This window comes from Canis aureus, chromosome 14 (genome assembly GCF_053574225.1).
Source record: "Canis aureus isolate CA01 chromosome 14, VMU_Caureus_v.1.0, whole genome shotgun sequence".
Classification (NCBI taxonomy): domain Eukaryota; kingdom Metazoa; phylum Chordata; class Mammalia; order Carnivora; family Canidae; genus Canis; species Canis aureus.
In genome coordinates this window covers 36,953,215-36,974,700 of record NC_135624.1, presented here as the reverse complement: position 1 = coordinate 36,974,700, position 21,486 = coordinate 36,953,215, and the positions used below count along the sequence as shown (strand labels likewise).

Below are 21,486 nucleotides of genomic sequence, written 5' to 3'. Positions count from 1 at the left end.
ACACGTGTCTGACTGTCAAGCCCATGAGTGCACAATGCAGTGATACTTCCCCCAAAATGTGCAAAGGAGAGTTACTTCCTTCATGGCCCCCGCTAAGGATAAGAAGCTAACGGTGCCTAGCCCTGCTTGACCCTGAGGCATGCTTCTTGATGGCTCACTCTGGATCCTCCTCCCCTTTATGCGGATTTCCTTATGATGGATGAGGAGGGCGGGCCCAGAAGGAAGAAACCTTAAACACTTGTGGCCAAATATTAATGCTGGAGGTAGAGGGAGGAGAACACATGGGCTGATCTCCTGGTTGGATGAAGGAGATAGGAAAGGAGGAACCGTGAGTAAGCACTTGTGATGATTAATGATTAATTAAGATGATTAATGTGATTTCCTGCGTGTGTCCTTCCTGTGGTCATCGTTCGGGACAAGGACAGGTCCAAACCCTCGGCATGGTCACACACCCAGAGTGCCGCAGCCCTGCGGCCCAGGATGGGGCCATTCGATGCTCTGAGGCTACCCTCCATGCTAGGTGCTCTCCCTAGGATGGGGCCCAGAGCGGGACCCACTGTGGGTGATGGAATTCCCTTGCAGAGAGCTCAGAAACATAACAGCCTGCCCCAGAACCTGGGGAGCAGGGGGCGGGAGACCAGTGAGGAGGGACCAGGACTGGAAGGTTCCAAAGGCCCCTCTCTGAATGCAGTTTATCTCACGGTGGGGACTTGCCAGTACATGCTTGTATAGCGGTGGCCCCACGACAGCTAATCAGGACGGGCAGGAAAGTGGGGCTGACCGCAGGGTGAGCTCACGGAGAGCACCACCGGCACAGAAGGATGGCGCTTGGGATGGAGCTGCAACATCCGGTCTCACATCCCAGGTCTTCCACCCAGTAGCTTTGTGTCTTTGCTGACGTTACTCATCCTCTCCGATCTTCTTGTGCTTTATTCGTATCTGGACCTCGTCATCGCCGTCGTCAGCAGCATCACGCGCACCACGGTGCCGTGCGGGCCGCATGAGCTAACGTGCGAAGCGGTGCTCTGGGCGGCTTGTTAAGCCCAGGACCCGCATCGTTGCCATGTCTGTCTGCTTTGAATCCCCAGCGGCACCTGGCCCGGGGTGTTCCGCAGAGCAGTTGCTCCCTAAATATTCATTGGATTGAATCAAACCGAGAAGCTGGCTTCGGTGACTTCTGTAGAGAATGGAAAATTTTGGAATTTGTGTTCAGCAGTCCCAGAGAGAGGAAAATGTATCCCCTTCTCTAAATGGAAAACAACGTGCAGCAGTCTGCATCCAAATGCCGGAGCGGTCCAGGAGGCAGGCGGCTTTCATCCTCCCCCACCCCACCACCCACCCGCTGGAGATGAGACAGGCTCTGGCCATTTTATCAACATCTGGTCGAGCGTAATAATGAAGGGCGAGCTGCACGCTCAGATCAAGTGTGAGGTGTTTGTTGATGCTCCAGGAAATGTCACTCACTCACAGGGTCTTCCCTCACTGTGTGCCCTGAGCTCAGTAGGATGATCCTTGTGAGGAAGGGAGATGTAGGCCTGTAGTTCCTGCAGGCTTTCCATCTACGTGTTTGTTTCCACGGCGTTCTTAAGAGAAAATAATTTGGATGGAAATCCAGTCCAGCTCCTTAACAGTCATGCAAAACTCAGCCATAGGAGCTCTTTGTATGATAATATTCATTGAAGAAATGGGATTGCGGAGGGGGAGCTTCACCCAGGAAGTTGATGATCACAGCACAGAGCTGAGGGTCTCATTTGCCCACTCCCTTGAGCAGCCGTCACATGGGGCTCAATCAGGGTGCAGTCAGGAGGTCTGGGTGGGTGCTCCATCGGGGCTTTTGTATCCGTTCCTCATGTGGTCCCCAAAGCCACTCGGTAGGTAGATGTATCACCCTCACCTTAGAGATGAGCCAACTGAGGTTCATGGATGCCACGTGACTTGGCTGAGGCCATGCAGCAGATATGTGGGGAGGTCTTGTGGGGGGGGTAGGATTTGAAGGATCGGGTCAGTAGGACCCCTTCATGCACCAGTGTTCCTTGCTCCATTGAAACTGGTATTTTGGGATGCTTGGGTGGCTCAGTGGTTGAGCTGAGGGCTCAAGGTGTGATCCCGGAGTTCTGGGATCGAGTCCCACATCTGGCTCCCCACAGGGAGCCTGCTTCTCCCTCTGCCCATGTCTCTGCCTCTCTCTGTGTGTCTCTCATGAATAAATAAATAAAATCCTTAAAAAAAATGAAACTGAAATTTCCTAGACGATTCAATTTATTTGTCCAGACGGTCCTGTTTTGTATATCACTGTTGACCAAGTCACAGAACCCAAGCTAGTTCTTGCTGAGCCAGCAACATACAGGGGAATGGCACTAGGCCCACAGCTAACGACATTGGGTTCCAGATGCTTCTTTTGTGTATGCTTTACTCGAAGCACAAATGCAAGACATTGACCCCTACTGTGTACATCTTCAAAATGTGAATGATGTCACCTACCTCTTGGTTGCTAAACATGCTTAATCAGGCCAGATAGGTGCACATGTTTTAAGGTATTACAGATTTGCAGGGACAGAACTTTTTTCCCTCCTGAACTCCCTGTCTCCCCATTGAAACAAGATGGGATTTTCCAATCCAACGAGCATGAGAAGGCAAAGTACAACGTGTGGTGTTAAATTCTGTGTTGACCATTGTTTCTTTTTTTTTTTTTTTCCTTTCTGCTGCTCCTAAAGGGCCTGATGGGTCCTGAAGGCAAGGATGGACCCCCTGGTTTGCAAGGTCTCCGGGTGAGTGACAAGTCTTTCCCTTCCCATCCCCAGCTCACCCGCCCTGGGGCCCCCATTTCAGCGGCTCAGAGGTCATGGTGCCAGCTTCATGAGCTTTATGGGAATATTGGAAGCATATCTGAGGGTTAGATTTAGTTCATCAGACATGGTGGGGGGTCCATTCGGAGTTCAGCCTGGAGATCAGTCCTGGGGATGTGGAGATGAGGCTGTCGGCTGTTGGGAGTCATGTATGTGGAACCTCACAGCCCTGTGTGATCAGAGCCCCAGCAGAAGGAAGCCCAGTGCTGAGGAAAAAAAAAATAAAAAAACAGAGAAGGGGCAACTGATCCGGCCTGCAGGGCAGCAGGGACTTCTTCAAAGAGGTAATATTTGAGCTAAATCCCCAAGAAAGAATTAAAACTCGGGGCAAGGAAAAGGATAGAGAGCTGCCGATAGGCTATTAGCTACTTTAAACATCCGTATCATTATTGAATATCGTAATATCTCATGGTATTCCATGTAATTTAACTTAATCTAATTTAATTTAATGAAGCACCTTTCTTTTTTACGCAGATTATACATACCTTATGGGTTTTTTAAGCACAGCTCCTGACACGGTGTACTGTGGTTTAAGACGGGGGGTTGGAAAAGTACACCTGGGTTAGGGGCCCTCTTCGGAGTCCCCAGGATGACTGAGGCTGACCCCCCCGACTCCATGTCCCCAGGTCCTAGCAGGATTCCAGGCACAGAGTAGGGTCTCAAGTCAATGTTTGCTGACCTCCAGCCTGTAGCATCTCTTACTGGTTCACATAGAGACTGTCCGAGGGGACAGCACTGCCAAAGGGGGTGGGCAGCCCCTGGACGTGGTGCGTTCACTGCCCCTGGGGGTGTTCGGACAGAGGCTGGGCGGCCCCTGACAGATGAGCGGGAACGGGGGCCTTGCATCTGGCAGCGGCTCTCCAGGCCCCCTGTGGCCCCTCCAGCCTGGCGCTTCTCGAGCTCAGCGAGGTGGACAGCATTACAGCTGCGTTGTGGCTTCCTCTGTGCAAGCAGGCTGGACCCACCCTCTCATCATTCTTTATAGCCTCAATTCTGAAACTGGGTGACCTGCCCTTATGACTCTACAGACTCCAACCTGCCTAATGCCCTGATGAACTTCCTTCTTTGGTTTCCAAGCACTTCTGCACTTTGTAACTGCCTTAAACCCTAAAGATTCTAAGAGGAACTTATGTGGAAAGCTAGCTGACCTGTGGGAAGGTGTCGTGGGGGGGTGGCGCACGGGTTAGGTGGGAGGGTGGGAAGCCACTTACCCAGGAGAAGAACGTGGACATGCCACGTCCCATTGAGCATCACCAGCCCTGGCCTCAGTTTCCCGGCCAAAGCCAGGTTGCCTTCTCATCTGTATAATGCAGGGAGCCTGGACTTTGTGGCAGGATAGACCTGGGTTTGAAGCTTGGCCCGACTTCTGAGCAGCTGGGTGACTCTTCAAGTCACCTGCCCTCTCTGAGCGTGTTTACTCTGTTACAATAAGGCATCCCCGCGGGCCTGGTTTGGGGGAGAAAACGTGCTCAGGTTGGGGCTGCACCCCTGGTGGGCAGCGAGACATGGCAACTGGCATGACTCCCACTTCCCCTACATGCTCACACATGGTCTTTTAAGACAAAACAGCAATCTTTGTACATTATGTAACTGACGTTTGGGTGAACCTTAATTCGTCTTGGGCTGAGCCGCTGCAAACATTACTTTTCCTAACGTAGAATTAGATGCTGAGTGGAACTCTTGATGCGAAGATGACAAAGATGATGCAAAGGGTTTTTGATTTTTTTTTAACTATATTTCTTTCGGATCGACTCTTATGAAAAGGGGGAGAGGACACCTCTCGCTCGGAGCTTGCTGGTCGAGGCCCACGCTTCCTTGGCCGTGACTTCCTGGCACCCCAGGGAGGGTTCATGTGGCCCCCAGGATAGCTGTTGTCACCCCCAGAAACACCTCTTACCCCTCAGTGGAACACCAGCTGCCCGTGTGGTGGGGTTCTTAGCCCATTCCAACCTTTACTCTGGCCGGAGGGCCTTAAGAGTTGGGTGCATGCACCCAGAATGGAGCTTTGAGGGATGAACCTGGAGACCCAGGAAAGGAGCCAGGGTGGAGGGGAGTGGTATGCATTGAGGTGCTGAGCTCCACGTGCCAGACCTCAGCAGCCCTAGGACAGTGTTTGTCGTCCCCCTTGGCACAGAGGAAGGGCGGCCTCTGATAGAACAGCACCACCGGCCGCCTCGCAGGGAGGCACACCCACTACTGTGTCTCTCCAAAGCCTGGTATCTTCTGGTCTCCCGTGTGTCTGTCTGCAAAGCTCACGTCATGCTCTTGGGAGGCAGGAGCCCTCGGTTAAATGCCTTGGGAATCTCTGAAGAGATTGCTGTCTCAACCACCAGGAGCCGACAGCCTGAGGGACTAGAGACATGTGGACAGATAACCCAGATGCCTCGTGGGGACCCTGCGGTATTCAGCGGGGAGGGATCCGGGCAGACAGGGAAGGGGGTGTCTGAGCAGGCCTTGTGAGAGCCTGTGCATTTCAGCAGGAACTGATGCTCCCACAGCACAGGAGAGGGTGATGCAGACTCGGGAAGTGCCCCCCAGAGAGGACATCCTGCCTCAGGACACTTGCTCCTGCCCTCAGCTTTTATCTGTGCTCGCTGTTCTCCAGCTTGGGGCTTCTCTCCTTCAGACTCAGCCAGCATCATCCTCCTGGGGATTCTGCACCCATCCCTCTCCTTCTCCTTCCGCCAGCACCCCTCCCATCCTCACCCCTCCCTCCCACCCTCTCCTTCTCTCCACAGGGTCATCCATCCAGCAGGTGTTTCCACAGCATCTCCTGGGTGCCAGGTGCTGGGTGCCGGGTGCCAGGTGCCGGGTGCTGGGTGGTGCTGTAGGCAGCGGGATCCTTCAGTGAGGAGGCTGGAGATCCCTGCCCACTGGTGTTTACCTCCTCTCCAGGAAGGAGAACCATCACCTTAGCGCTTACATGATGCAGGGAGGGCCGGTGGCCAAGGGCAGTTTGGGCGGGCTTGCAGGAGGACCGACATGGGGCGCTGGCCAGGCTGGTAGCCCAAGGGGTGCACGGCAGGTGGAGGAGGTAGCTGAGGCCCCGAGGCCGCGGCCACACAGGCAGGTGTGTGAGCAGAGACTTGCGCCGGAGGCAGCCTGGGGCCGGCGGGAGGCGGTCAGTCAGAGGAACCGGATGCCGCATCACATGGTCACATCGCTTGGGGGGCCTTTGTGAGGATTTGGGCTTTTACTAGGAGGAAAACGTGGGGCTACTGAATATGTTTTCAAGACTGTTAGTATGGAAAAAAGGATACACAAGTAGAAAGAGTAGCAATATGCTCCACGTGCATCTCAACACGCACCTCGTCATTGGCCAACTTGCTTAATTTCTGTCAGCCCCGACCACCCCGCGGGCTCGTTCAAAGTGACCCCAAAGCTCATTACATCATTCCCTCTCGAAGATAAGGAAACAAAAGAAAGGAAACCCACCCAGGCTGATGGAAAAGTGTCACCACGTATGTATTTTGTGCTTGGAATTCCCCTGACCGTCATTGCCCATGTTTCCGGCCGCAGTTTGCCTGCTGCAGGATTTGGGGTATGGGGAAGCGGAGTGACCGGCTTGCATGAATGCATCCATCTGGCCTCTCTGTGTTGACAATGGACTGCAGGGGAGGAAGGCCACTTGGGAGATGGCCACAGAGAGCAGAAGGCAGGGTGGCGGCCCAGACCAGGGACAGGGGCTACCGGGGCACCCATCCCGGCCCCACGGTGTGCCAGGCGGCAGGGACACGCGGGGTCCCGCACAGGAGACCCAGCTGAGGGCCACAGGGAGGGCGGTGTATTCACGGCAAGTGCTCCAGGAGCACGGAGGAGGGCTCCTCCCTCCTCCTCCCTCTCGTGATGGAGCCGGCGACCCCAAGTGCGTGTCCCAGGACCCGTGGCCCTGTGGTGGCCCTCCGCAAGCTTATGGCTCGGGCTGAGTTGCATCCCGTGGTAGCGCTAGCTCGATGGCTGCACCTGTGGGTAGAGGCAAATCCTGATGTTACTGTGGGCTCGGCAGCAGCTTCCTGCTCAGTCCGTCTCTGGCTGAGTCAGAAGAAGCCGAGACAGAATGACTTACTCAGAAAATTAGCTCCCTCTCCCTCCCTCACGGTGACCTGTCATTTCCTCCTCATCAACCTCAACCGAAACCTCACTCCCTGGTGTCGGGGCACACGCTCAGGCTGGCAGAGGGAAGAGACAAGACCACGACAAGCCTCGGGACCCAGGGACTGAGACGCTGAGGTTAATAGACAGGCTGCGGAAAGCGATCCGGCCCTTTATTTTAGAGATTAGCAACAGGCAGACAGTGTAATCCCCGGCAAGGTAAACACATTAATTTTGGACAAAGCTGGTATTTTTCCACAATGACATAGTGAAATGGGAGGATGAGGAGCCGGGCACCCCCACCCCCAGATGCCACCCTGCAGAGCTGTGGCACACAAGGCACCCCAGCGTGGGGTGTTAGGCCTTCCTCCCCAGGCTGGGCTCCCTGCCTTAGATAGGGTGGGGTGGTGGGGAGGTGCTACACCCTGTTTGTCTTTCTGAGATTCTGCTTCCCTCCTGCTTGTCTGAGCCAGGCATCAGGGAGAGGTTGATGGGGAGCACGGCTACGTAGCTGAAGCAGCCAGTGCTGCAGTTGCACCTGAACCCGGAATGTTCTGGAAGTAGAACCAGCCTGGCTCAAGGCCACTGAAGCACTTGGACACTCAAAAGCATCCACAGGGTTGATTTAAAAAATAATAATAATAAAAAAACAATCTTCCGTGCCCTAATCATTCACCCCAAAGTAGACATCATCTTGCTGCGTTCACACCATCCTGTTTTAGTTTTTGCAGCAAACTGTATTTTTCTTATTTGGGCATGTGTTTGTTTTTGTTTTCACTAGAATGTATGCCTGTGAGAACGCTCTTTATCTGGGTGTTTGTAGCATCTTAGAAGAGTGCCTCCCACTTATAAAATGTATATATCTCAATACACACATAGAGAGTACGTGAACAACACATCCCAGCATATAAGATACACATGCATGTGTATGGGCCGGGACCCGGCTCCGGACCTTCCACAGGGCGTGCTCTGTTTTAAGAGATCGGTCCTGTCTGTACCTTTACTTTTGCTGCCCTGTTACTGTGTGCTGCGCTGCTGGGTCCCACCCGAAATACCCTACGTGTTTTCTTTCCTCTTTTCTGGACAAAACCAAGTGGAGATTTCTTTGCTTAAGAGACTTCTATGTCATCAGGCATTTGCATTTAATGCAGAATTTGGAACATCTAGATTATAAAATCATCATGACGGGAGGGATCCCTGAGATGGACGGTGAGAAATGTCATGTCCAGGGTGATCAGATGATGACCTGCTCAAGGTCACTCTGGACTTCGTCGCTGCCTCTCCCACAAGCCGGTGATGATCCCTTTGGTTCCTTTGATCACGGTTTCAACAGCCTCTGGAGTCTCCCTTCAATGGGCAAGAACCGAAGAAGCGCCCTACCAAATGGGATGCCCAAGGGGGCCATCTCCACATGTCTCCTGTTGTGCCTGATTGAGTCTGTCGCTTTCAGAACATATTTTTAAGACAGAGTCTGTAACAGGTGCAGAACTAATACAAAGTAGCAAGGAAACAGCCCTGGTTGCATGATGAGCTGATCCGCAGCAGGTGCTTGGGTAACCGTTTGCACTCCTGTCTCTCACTAATTCTTGCGAGGATCCCGTGAGATAGGGCAGGTTTACTCACATTCTGCAAATGAGGAGACCAAGACTTACAACGGTAAATCCAACTGCTCTGTGTCACACGGAGTATAAACAAATAGTGGCTCAATTCTCATCCGGACCTTAGCGGTCCTTGGGGGGTGGGCACCTTCTTGCCTACCAGTTCCAGCTCAGGAGGATGCGTTGTTGCGCACTGCTCTAATCTCTGGCCACTGCCTTCGGGGCTGAGGGTCTCCCTAATGGCCGAAAGCGATCAGACGTGTCGGCTCCTGTTTCTCGTAATTCGAGGGAGAGGAACGAGGGTGATCTTTTTGTCAGTGGCAACCTGGGTCAAATTTGTTTTACTTTTCAAGTTTTAAAGCCTTTTTCCCCCTTGCTTTTCCCTACTCTACCAGATGGTAACAGCATCGTTTGGATCACAGGCCACTGTTTGATTCATTTTGTGGCACGGAGCCAGGGTTTATGTCAGGACACCCTAGGTTTTCCCTGAGCACCTGGTTTCAGCTCTAACCAGTAGAAAATAATCATCTTTGACATTTGGAGGCCTGGAGAACAGGAACTGAGCAAGAGACCATACGGCACATATTAGAATCACTTGCACTAGCGATGCTTTCCGCTGCTAACGGGCCCGCACGCGGCTGTGCTGACTCGTCCTGGCTGGGAAGGACTTGCCGCTCTTCTGGATTTATGGGCTTCCTCTTCTCCATGGGCAGATAGGAAGCCTTGGAAATATCAGTCCCGCTCAGCATCCTGGCATCCAGAATGGCTCAAAAAATCCGCCCTCATGATGAATTACAAACACTTACCCAGATATTGTGTTGGGTAGCAATTTAAAAGAGAGGAAAAGAAAAATGACAAGACATAGGCTTATTGTTAGTAAAACAGTTCTTTATTGCTGCAAAATTTGCTCTGGCCAGCACTTCCCAAATCCCCACAGCTGATTATAGGTCCAGAATGCAGAGGTTATGTAGCAGCTGCTGCTGCTACATCCGCCACTGCTGGAGCTCCCACCTTCACCCCTGCCCATCACAATCACCACCACCACTATTATCACCTTAACCATCACCCCCATCACTATTACCACCACCACCACCGTCATCACCACCATCACCACTGTCATTGCCTTCATCATTATCATCACCACCACCACCACCATAATCATCACCATCATCACCGCCATCACTACCACCACCACCATCACCACCATGATCTCCACCACTAGCAACACCATGACCACCACCACCAGAACCATCACTGCTATCATCACCACTACCACCAGCATCATTGCCACCTCCAGCATCATTACCACCACCATTACCACTGTTATTACCACTATGACTACCACCACTACCACCACCATTACTGCCTTCACCATTATCATCACCATCGCCACCACCAGCATCTTCACCACCTCAACCACCACCACCACCACTGTTGTCTCCACCACCATCACCGTCATCACCACCATAACCGTCACTATCACTGCCACCAGCACCACCCCCGCTGCTGTACATTTCCTAATATTAGATCCAACGTTAAGCACTTTGTGGACATTATCTCATTTAATTTCTATGGTATTTCTGGGAGGTAGCAGGTTTGAAACCGGATCGGTTGGACACACATTCTCTTACCCACTTCAGGGACTCAGAGGAGCTAGAATCCTGTTATTACCATTTCTTCTTCATCATAGCCACCATCTTATTCCTCCCCATTCCTGCGGCGATCTGTCATGTTTGCACGATGCTTTATTATTCCTTATAAAGCACTTCCTCAAACATTGAATTATTTCTTCCACTGCTATCTTTTCAAATAATTACAATAATTATGATTTTCTGCATGAGGAAACTGAGACTCAGCAAGTTAAGTGGCTTGCCCTCCCCACCCACGTTAGTTTCTGAACTCATTTTCTTTCAATATTGTAGAGGAAGGGGGTCAAGAAGGAGCATGGAGAGATCCTTTGCTTGTGGTGAGTGGCCAAGTCCTCAAAACTACTTACTTAGAGCTTTGTGCCCCATCCCTGGCAATTCCAACTCATCAGCTCTTGAGTGGCACCAGGGACTCTGTATATTCAATATGTTTTTGTCACATTTCTCAGTATTCCTAGGGCTTCATGGAAGAGGTGGCACTGGCCAGGGGTAGGATTTTGACAAGTTGAGATGGAGTGTGGGACAGAGGTGGCAGTGTGAGCAGAGTCTCCGGGGCCAGGAGTCCTGAGGGGGTTGTTTGGGGTCAAGCTAAGCAGCTGGCTTGAGCTGTCACTTAGGGAGGGAAGTGTGGATGCTGGACACTAGATCAAAAGACATGTTAGAGTCAAGGGGCCATTGATTTCCAAATAAAACAGCTCAAATGTCACAGCTTTTAGGTAAGGAGGAACCGCTGACCATTTTAGAGAAGTACCTCGGACAGAACTTTCTCCCTTTAGGAAAATCGCCTCCCAGCATAGGGTATATAGAGAGACAAGTAATGAAATTTGTGGAAGATACAGGTTGGCTCAGAAAAGTCTGGAGGGAAGAGACTGGCTATGTGAGCAAGGTTGGCTCATGTGGTTGCAGGCAGGACAGCAGATAGATGGAAGGGAGGGATGGAGGGAGAGAGGAAGGAAGGGAGGGAGGGAGGGAAGGAGGGAGGGAGGGAGGGAGAAAGGAAGGAAGAAAGGAAGGAAGGAAGGAAGGAAGGAAGGAAGGAAGGAAGGAAGGAAGGAAGGAAGGAAGAGGGAGGAGGGAGGAGGGAGGGGAGGAAGGAAGGAAGACTTTGAAGTGCACTGAGGGCAGCTCCAGATGCTGTGGGTGGAGAAGGTACGAACATGGGTGCTGGGGCTGGCCAGAGCCAGAGACGTTACACTAATGTTTCTGTGGGTGATGCCCTTTCATGGGTGACCCATGAAAGATTATGTCACCTTCTGATCGCAGCTACAATCACAAATTTCTGTTTTTTCCTCTGACCTTTTGCCACCTTCTAACTTTTTTCCTTCTTGCCAAAACCCTAAAGCTGGGATGTTTGCTTCTCTAGGTGCACTTGCTTATGTTTCTGTCTTCCCCACTGGACCCTTCCTATCTGCCCCATAATTCTCCTTTTCCAGATCACATCTTACTTCCCTGACCTAAGAGCAACTCCTTTGGCAGATTTCTTCACCATCCCAGGGGCTCATCCCCCTGAACGTTAGCAATGTCATTACACAAGGTGCCCAAACTTGAGGGAAACGGGGAGCCGCCTCTAAAGGTGGTGGGTCATCTGAGGAGGGACACTGGCATGCACCCCAATGAAACCAGCCCCCAGTCAGTAATTCTGCTCAACCACAACCCAGATGTGACGTACGCATCCCTCCTGCTTGCCTCTGATCCTTTCCCACCAACCAGTAAATGATCCATTTCTCTGTTTCTTCCTCTAAACAGAGTTACTTTGCTGGCCTAGGTTCTGAATTCTGATGACTACTCACCAGGCCATTCCACTGACCTTGAGGGAAAATGGTTTATTCATCTTGTAAATAAGTCGTGACTCTCAGTGGAATGACCTGGCAGCAGATGGAGGGGGTGCCTGTCTAGATACAAAATTGAAGATGTCTGGCTTCCATTCCCTGAGGAAGGGGAGCTGGCAACTCTTAGGTCTCTTGTGATCTGCTCCCCGATGTTTGCATTCATCAGAGCAGGATCGGATGGAGGCAGAGACAAATGCCTCCAGCCCTGGCTCATTTCTGAAGGTGTCTGGGACCACATTTGGAATTCCACCTGACGGGTGTCAAGAAGAGCCTTCTGACCTAGGCTTCACTGCACCTCCAGGCTGATGTGCTCCGTGGCCCGGGGGCCTGCTGATCCGGGGTTCCGAATTGTTCTCTCTGCAAGTCCACAGGTGCCAGGATGTGCCTCCCGGTCCTTGCACAGCCCCTCCCCACCCCTCATGGCCATTTCTCCTGCCATCCTCCTGCTTCAAGACCGCATCGGTCATGAAGCAGCAATTTATCCAGCCCCCAGACATTCATTGGGTTGCCACCACGTGATGGGCTCTGTCCTGGGCCCAAGGGTAGAGCATTGAACAAAAACAGAGCCAGGCCCTGTTTCCAGAAGGCTTGCAGCCAGTACTGGCGGGCAGGCGATGACCAACTATGTCCGTACATCAACGGTGTACCTGGTAGTGATGCCAGCAAAGGGAAGGACAGCAGGGCGGGGGCTGCAGGTGGCGGTGGGGAAGCTGGTCAGACTTGGGCTGGTCAGAGACGACACGGGGACGCAGGGCCTTTGAGCAGAGACCGTGCGGATGCCTGGGGAGCATGTACCGAGCATGAAAGTCCTCAAGGTGGGAGTGCGTTTGGCGTGTTCATCCTGGAGGAGGGACTGCAGCGTGGCTGGAATGAGGGGAAGAGGATGAGGCAATGAGCCGGGCAGGGAGCAGAATGCAGTTGTGGAAAGAAGGGGAGGCTGTTACATGGGGCTCCATGTTGAGAACTAGTGCGGTGATTTGGGCAGAGGAGATGGGACCTGATTTCTGTTTTAAGGATGTGATTCTGGTTGCTTTGGGGGGTGGTGGGAAGCGTCGGGGGCAGTGGTGAGGGAGGGTGGTGGGTGGTGCAGGGGCAGGAGGTGACTGGGCACGGGGAGCTCTGGGAACGGGTTTGATTGGCCTCTCACTCCGTCCTTCCTGCTGCTTCCAGGACCAGCACACACCAACCGTGCTGTAGGGTAACTCGACATCTTTGGCCACGTGGGTGGCTCCCTGTGGCCCAGGGCACCGACAACACCCTTCCTGGCCCCCAGCTGACCTCGTTTGCCATGGCCCAGCCCTGTAGCCCTGCATCACGATCACATAGATCCTCTGCCAAGGCGCTGCTCCCACTGCCCCAGCTCCCACTCGCCTGCCCTGCCCCCGAGTGAATGCATGCCCCACTGGGGACGCACTTCTTCCTTCTTCAAGTGCTAGTTCAGCACCTCTTCCAGGAAGTCCTCCCAAGACCTTGTAGCAGACCTAAGAGTTCCAGGGCTATGTGTGCGCCCTTCCATGCCGTGTGTGTGTCAGGAGCGCTGTCATTTCAGGGGTGCAGGTCTGCCTCCCCATGAACCCGTGAGCCCTTGGGGCAGAGGCCACGGCGGAGCCTTGATCCTCCAGCTGGCTGAGTTGAACGTGTGAGACTCAAGGTTTTAGGCCTTGCAGCTCCTTAGAGACCACTCCCTCCGGCTCACCCAGCCTTCTCCCCTGTGCAGCCCTAAAATCCTTGAGCCTGGAATAAAGCTGCATCGATGAGACCCTGCAACGGCCTCCCGGAGGCGCGTCCATGGGAGAGGCACCTTGTCTCATGGCAGCCGTGGGACGTGGAGGCGGGATCCCTCAGCAGCACTGCGTAGCCCCGCTGCCCTGGGGACAGGGCCACTCCTCAGCGGTGGGGGACAGAGGGGTCGCAGATCCCCTACCCAGGGCTCCGCAGAGCTGAAGAGGCCATAACGACCCGCCCGGCTGTGCAGCCCACTTCACCCTTAGGGTCAACACTGTAGTGGCGAGAACAGCCCGCCTGTCCACCTGCTCCTGCGGGACGCGCCCGAGTCGGCTGTTCCGTGCAAACAAGCAGCCAGCAGACTGAACGATGTGCTACAGTTTGTAGAGAAAACAAAAGGGGGGACGGAGGGAACGTGTGTGTGAGTGTGTGTGTGTGTGTGTGTGTGTGTGATGCTGGCCTACACGTAACACGCCTCTGGAAAGACAGATGAGCCAACATCTGGTAGGATTAGTTGCTTTCGGGGAAAGGAACTGAGTGGCAGACGGCAGGACAAGGAGACATGCCTCAAGTGTCTTTAGGCCACATGTTGCCAAATCCACTTAGGTCACCGAGCTGGGAGCCAAAGCTGAACCTCCCTGAACTCAGAGCCCGAGGCTCCTGCCCCAATCCCGTACTGCTTCTCAGGAGGGGATCCCGACAGGTGGGCCCCCCCACCCCCACCCGTGGACCAGCGAGCTTGAGAAATCAAGATGGGCATTTCCACCGACACGTTATTACACGGGTTCGGGCTCTCCCTGCCTGCTGTTAATCTTTGCTTCTTCTTTTGTACGCAGGGGAAGAAAGGTGAAGTGGGCCCGCCGGGAACCCCTGGACTGCTGGGGCCACAGGTAACTGCCACCCCTGCGTGCCCTTCCCCAGCCACGCTGCTTCCTCTGATGGAAGAAGCGATCGGTTAGCAGTTCTCAGGTTGGTAACCGGTCTCGTATGGTCACCTCATCAGAAGGAATGTTCAGGGGGTCCTTCGTCCTCCCGTCTCCACTGGCTCCCTCAGCCTCCTGCTCCTGTGCTAGGAGAACGGCCACGGTTTGCCCCCCTGAAGGAATTTCCATCTGTGGGAGGGCAGACAGGGGTGACACGGTGATGACCAACCAGAATGATGAGAAAGGGAAGCAGTGAGGTTCAGGGAGCGGCGCCCCAGACGAGGTGTTTGTTGATGGACAGCGTGCAGCCAGCCAGGCAGAGGCAGAGAAGGGGCTTTCCCGGCAGGGCTCAGCTCTGCAGAGACACCTGGTTTGGGACACAGGCTGTGTGCAGGTGTGGACAGGCCCGCGTTTGGTTGGAGCTCACCGCACTAAGCACGGGGTGGCTGGACCGTGCATTCGGGGTTGGAAGGGGCTCGGCACGGGACCAGAACCATCACACTATTCCAGGAGACCGCACACCTGATTTCTGGTGTCTGACTCCCTATCCACTGTGACGTTGGCCAGCTCCCTCCCCGACTCTGGGCCTCAGTCTACCCCTCTGTAAATGCTGGGGTCAGGGCCCCCTTCACACTCTGTGCCGTCTCGCTCCCTGGAGGCCCTCTCCTCCTCCTTGCTCCCCTCACTCCCTTGGTGCTTCAGACTCTGCTCTCGTGGCACTTCCTCCGGCCCCGCACTTTGTCGGGCTTCCCGCTCCCACACATACACAGTCACCTGTGATCCCCTGGGGACCCCACAGCCACCTGCCAGATGGGCCGACTCAGGGTCACCATCATTTCCAGATCGAGGGCAAGGCTCCCAGATCCAGAGAGACTTGCTCAGGGCTGCTGGCTGCTAAGCAGTCGCCTCCCTCGCTCCCTAGGGGATCTTGGGCCCAGACCGTCTCAGTCCCCCATACCTATAGTGTGGACACAGTGAGCATGCGTTGGGAGCCCGGGCCTGGTGGGTGCAGGTGTTCACTCTCCCTTTGCTCCTGAATCAAGGCCTCTCCCTAACCCTCCCCAGATCCGTAGATTCAGGAGAAGAGAACCATGAAGGGAGGGAGCACGGTCCCCGAGTCAGACACCAGGTTCTGATCCCAGCATCACCACCTGGTGGCTAGGACATTTTGGAGGCAAGTTACACCACTTGTGAAAAATACCAAAAGGAATAAAAGGGAGGGCCATATTGTGGTGGAAGAGAACAGGGATGTGGCCCAGGCGATGAGGTCTCTGAGGCACAAGGAGCACCCATTGGGGACCCTATCCCTGTTCTCCTCGGAGCAGTGGCAGTGAGTAGGGACACACAGTCATGGGTCGCGCTGGCTGCCCCCTGAGCTGCGGTGAAGCCGTGGGCCTCAGCACCCACCTGCCACTGGGCACCACCCTCTCCATCCGTGGGGCACCACTCTCTCCATCCATCAGGCACCAGCAGGGAGGCACCCCCCCTGGAGACGGTGCTCTCTGTGCTTCCGAGGCCAGCTTTTATTGCTCGCTGACATTCAAAGCGTCCTGGTGAGTGATGGGCGCCTTGCACACCTCCCCAGACTTCATCCTGGCACCTCCCGTTAGGTCCGGATCTAGCATGCGATAAGGGGGTATAAAATCAATCATAATTCACGGTTTTCTAAAGATTCCACATTCACCGTGGGGTTTTGATGTTAATGGTGAAAAATAGAGCGCTTTCTGCATTTGTTTTATTACCTTGCTTTCCAGAAGCAAAGCTTGTATTTCAAATTTCACCATACATGAAGCTCCATCAAATTACTTTAAGCTACATTTTTTTGCCGCTACTTACAACTTTTTTTTTCTTCCTGCTACCTTGGATGATATATTTCTTTCACGTTTAGCTTTGAAATCGCTTTCCTTCATTGAATGTTTACCGAATGCCAGGCATTGAGCTGGGTGCTGTAATATAAATATGCTTGGGCTCTCCAGGACTTTTGCCAGAAATAGGGAAATCTGATAGATATGGGGGATCTCAGGGTTCAGAGTTGGACAACGTAGAGCCTGGAGGGGCTGGCACCGTTGATGGGATCACTGCCCAGTGGACCTGATGCTCACTGCAGCCGACCGTCCCCACACGAGGAGGTTGCTGTGGGGCACCCCCGGCCGTCCCCTCTGATTCGCTCCTCTTGACAAGCTGCATGCTCACCTTTCCTGGGCTTTGCCACAGTCCCCCTTGTTTGTGATTCATTGGGTCATCCATTCAAGAGGGATTTATCTGTAAGTACCCACTGTGTGCCACACTCAGCTCTGCGGATCGGAGAGGGCGTGTGAAATCTGGGTGCCACCATGCAGATTTCATGCATGCACCCGGAGGAGCCACCTCTTAGCGGGGCAGAGAGACTTGCAGGTAGAGAAGACAGTCCAGGGAGCTGGATTCTGGGTGAGAGGTGAGATAATCGGCCTCTCTCGGGGCCCAGAGGTGGCTCCTGCCTACACCCATCTGGAAAATCAAGGTTGCTTCTGCTGAGAATCTTTTCTGCTCTGTCGAGAAGAAGGAAGGGAGATAAAGGGTTTCATTTCTGCCATTGTCAAGACACCCTCTTTAGTGTTCGTACATAATTGTGACTATTCTTTATACCCACCTGTGAGACAAGAATGCAGATCCCATGTAAAACCCAAGGAGACGGAGCTCAGAGCTTAATTAGCTCTGCGTGTACTGGGATTAGCCCGCTCAGCAACCTCAGAGTGCACTGGCCCCAGGGCGGCTGGCATCCTGGAAGATGCTTTCGGTGCCTTTTTTTTTTTTTTTCAAGATGAAAAAACTTCACCTGCTGGAATGTTTCAGAATAAATAGATGCATTCATGATGTTGGAGGCAGTGGCTCTTATGTCCTGGCAGCCTTTTAGGCAAAATGGAAATCTGTGTCTCATCGGGTCAGGCATTTGCAGAAACTGATGGCGTTTGGTGTGGCAGGCAGGACGGATGGCCCTTGAATCAGTGGCCCGGGGGAGGGGTTGGCCCTGGAGATGACTAGGTGGGCTTGTGGGCCTGGGTCTCTGCACAGGAGCCCTGCTGGGGAAGGTAGTCATTATGGCTTTGCTCCCCGGGAGCCACATCCTAAGTGGGGCGGCGGGGGGGAGATGTACAAATTATGAACAACCCCCTCCCTCAACAGCAAACATTTCCAAGCCACATAAGCAGCCTGATTGCCAGGCTAATTTGTGCAAGTAATTTCCACACATCTTCACATCCCATCCAGCTTCATGAATCTCTGCCAGTTGGAACTAGGTGGTTATTGGGAATAACTATTTGCCATTCCTTTATTAATGAGAATTAGGTTAAGTGGTTGTTTATGCACCATCATTGTCATTACGGAGAATGTTCAAGAGCTGCGTAGCCGCCATCGTTTTGGACGGATCGAATGTTATTTCATTAATACTAATTACACCGATTGGTTCACTTTTATTAGTAGTCACTACTTAGCTGTTTTCATTGGGAACAACGAGAACAGTCGTTATTATGTTGTTAACATTTAAATCTGTTGGTTAACTTGTCACTCAGTAATAACTAGATTAACTGGTTATTTGTGTATTTTTATTAATAGTAAAAGGAAAAGAGAGTGGAGCAACACGTGTGCAAGGCTCCAGTGCTCCGAGCTTGCTCACACACCCTCACTAATCCATGTTGAGGTGAGCAAAGGCGCTCCAGCCTCTCTCCTGCAGTTCTGGAAACTGAGGCACAGGGGGAACTGCATTGCCCAAGTCCGTGGAGGGAGTGCGAGGCAATCTAGTGTTGGGCCCAGGCCACCCGAAACCAAAGCCCTATTTTTTAATCCCTTTATACTATCATGACTCACCAATAAAGGTAGTAGTTAAATAGTTTTAGTTTAACATAACCTAATGTATGATCTTAAATTCAAATGTTAGGGATCCCTGGGTGGCTCAGCAGTTGAGCATCTACCTTTGGGTCAGGTCGTCTCCCGAGGTCCCGGGATCAAGTCCCATGTCGGGCTCCCTGCATGGAGCCTGCTTCTCTCTCTGCCTCTGTCTCTGCCTCTCTCTGTATGTCTCTCATGAATAAATAAATAAAATCTAAAAAAAAAAAAAATGTTAAAACAGCAGGCAGGACAATTTGCCCTTGGTCTGAAGTGCGGTGAGGGTCAAGGACACGTGGACTCCTGCCTTGATTTCCTGAAGAAGGGAAGTGGGTGCGGGCTTCCAAGTGGTCCCTCCTGAACCCCTGCAGGTCAGGGTCCTCCCGACTCCACATCTCCCCCTCCTGCATTCACCTGAACTTTCCTCTCCACCTGCCACCCATGCAGATCCTCTCCAGGCACCCCCCACCCCAGACAGGTCAGTTCCCTAGGTGCGCCCTGCTCCACCTCCCGAATGATCATATTTCTTCCTTCTCAAAGCACCTCCTTCTCTCGGTTTCTGGCCATGCAGACCCTTGCTTCTCTGACAGTCTGGCCCTGAGTCCCGGTCTGCCTTGCTATCTCCCCCTCTGCCCATGTCCTGAAAGGACAGCAGGGCCCCCCACACCATCTCTTAGGATCCTGTGCAGGGCCCTGCTTCTGCCCACCCTGCAGGCCCTGACCATGGGTAGATCCGGGCCCACCCCCAAAGCCCCCGGGCTCCTGCCACCCCGCTCCTCCGGGGCGGGCTGTCGTGCATCAAACACAACATCCTCCAGAAGAACCACTGATGCCACCTCATCCTCCACTGTGCTCCTCCCATGTTCCTTCTCTTGGCAGATGGTGCCACCAGCTACCTGCTTGTTCTGGGCAAACACAGCTGGGTTTGACGCTTCTCTTCCACACACACACACACACACACACACACACACACACTGTTGTAAATCTTGTCAACTTCACCTTCAAAATATATTCCCAAGTCGGACTGGTTCTTGTTGTCTCCACCCCTCACCCCTGTTCTCCCAGGGGGGCCCTGCCCCCAGCTGACTCGCCCCTTCACACGGACTCAGACTTTGTGCTGGGGCTGGTGTCAGGCAGGAGGCCAAAATATAATAACCACCTTCCCCATGGCATGGGGCAGCACAGGGCTTATTGTCCTGGGTGCCTTACCGTGTTCAATCTCAAGGAACAGAGGCTAGATGGCTCCACCTTACAGACCAGGGGACTGGGCCTTCGTAAAGCAAGGAACTTGCCATATGGCTGGGAACTAGCAGATAGGGGTTCTGTTTGCTTCCTTAGCTGGACCCCACGTGCAGGGACTGCAATAAACGGGGACGCTTAGGGGTCATGGGGCCATATGCCTAAAAGCCTCATAGATGGCCAGGAAGATCGTTGGTGCTTCAAAAAATCTTCTCCGTACCTGGCCTCTAGGCTGATGGGCCCACGTGTCCAGGTCCTTCCCAGGCCCCGCTCCTGCCCCACCGACCCTCCCCCATGGCTCGCCAGAGGCTGGATCAGAAGCCTTCTGAGTTTCCTCCAGAGTGGAGGTCTGCTCTGCTCCAGGTGTCTGGTCACCTGGAGGAGGCCGATCGCAGCCTCCTAGGGTGCAGACGTCAGAACCTCCCAAGGCCAGGTGGCAGTTCTGAGAAGAGCATCCTCTACTGCCTGTGTCCCCGCGTGGCTGTCAGAAGGCACGGTGATGCCCTCTGAGCAGCGTCCCCAGGGCACCAGCGGCAGGCGGGCTGACATTGGGTCCTCATTGCTGCTTCCTCCCCCACCATGCATTTCTCACCTGGACTTAGGAGATGCTCCTTGTCAGTGAGAGGAGGCTGGGGGCGAACGGCTGTGCCCTTTGTGTGGCCACCCCAGCTGGAAGCAGTGCCCAGACCCCTGCCAGCTGTTGGAGCTGCTTCCAGCTTCTCTCTGTAAATTGCTTGCTACAGGTACTGACCTCCTGAATTTACAGCACCAGACAAGCAGGCCGTTATTAAGCCCCTAGTGTGTGCATAGCAATGAACCAGGTGCTGCGGGTCCTTACAAAGGAGGTGGATGTGACATGAAAGTTGAAAGTTCTGGTCCCATTTAATGCACACAGTCTCTTAGGAGAGCACTCTGTCCAAGGGAGTGCTGGGGTTGGAACCAGAGGGCTCAGACCTGTGTTCCAAGCTGTGCAGATGTTTTGCAGGAGGCGGGCACAGGGGGTGGCAGGTGAAGGGACCAGGGTCCTTGCATCTGAATGCCAGCTGTGTCTCATAACAATTTCCCTCCCAAGTTCCAGTTCTTTGTGCATAACATGGGATGGAGTAAACCCGCCTGGCAGGCTTGGTGGTGGACAGAAATGAGGTCCAGCATATGAAGCACAGGGCAGAGGGAGCACTGAGTGGGGGGCTGGCCACTCCCCCCAGCCCTTCTCCTACTTCTGTGTTTTCTGCTTTCTCCTTGCATGGAACCCTGCTTCTCTCATTGTGCTTCTAATATTCTCATAGTTAGGGTGTGTGTGGAGTTAGTTTAGGTGGGCGATTCCCAGACCAGACAGCGCTTCAGGATTCCTGGGGGGTGGGGAGGAGTGTTTCCAAAGTCACTGACCCCTTGGGCTTATCCCGGAGGCAAACAAGGGGCCCCGGATACTGTACTTATGACAAGTTTTCTGGGTGTCTCTGCAGCAGCCGGCCTATCAGGGATCCTCTGGAGGTGATGGCTTTGTGGCCTCGGGGTGGGGGGGCGCTTACCCTCTCTGGGTCTCTCTTCATTATCATCAGACAAGCAGGCCTAATTTCCAGTAGGTGACCACTAGTGATCCGCTTACTCTGGCATGCTGTGAGGCCACAGCGTCCTGCAGGGGGTTTGCAAGAGGCAAAGGAGGAAGGGGAAACAGGGTCCGTCGGAGGAGCAAGCTAGCCAGGAGGCCTGCTTCCTGCAGCAATCTG

The 21,486-nt window shown here is 53.5% G+C and overlaps 1 protein-coding gene across 7 annotated transcripts in view; it reads left to right on the top strand.

Annotated features, from left to right (window-relative positions):
- The window catches only part of COL22A1 (collagen type XXII alpha 1 chain), a 260,407-nt gene that overhangs the window by 121,317 nt on the left and 117,604 nt on the right, over positions 1-21,486 (top strand). For all 7 annotated transcript variants that reach the window (XM_077847369.1, XM_077847367.1, XM_077847366.1 and 4 more), the window contains 2 exons: positions 2,715-2,768; positions 14,573-14,626. In XM_077847369.1, coding sequence (XP_077703495.1) covers positions 2,715-2,768; positions 14,573-14,626 — 108 coding nt within the window. The remainder of the gene's footprint in view (positions 1-2,714; positions 2,769-14,572; positions 14,627-21,486) is intronic.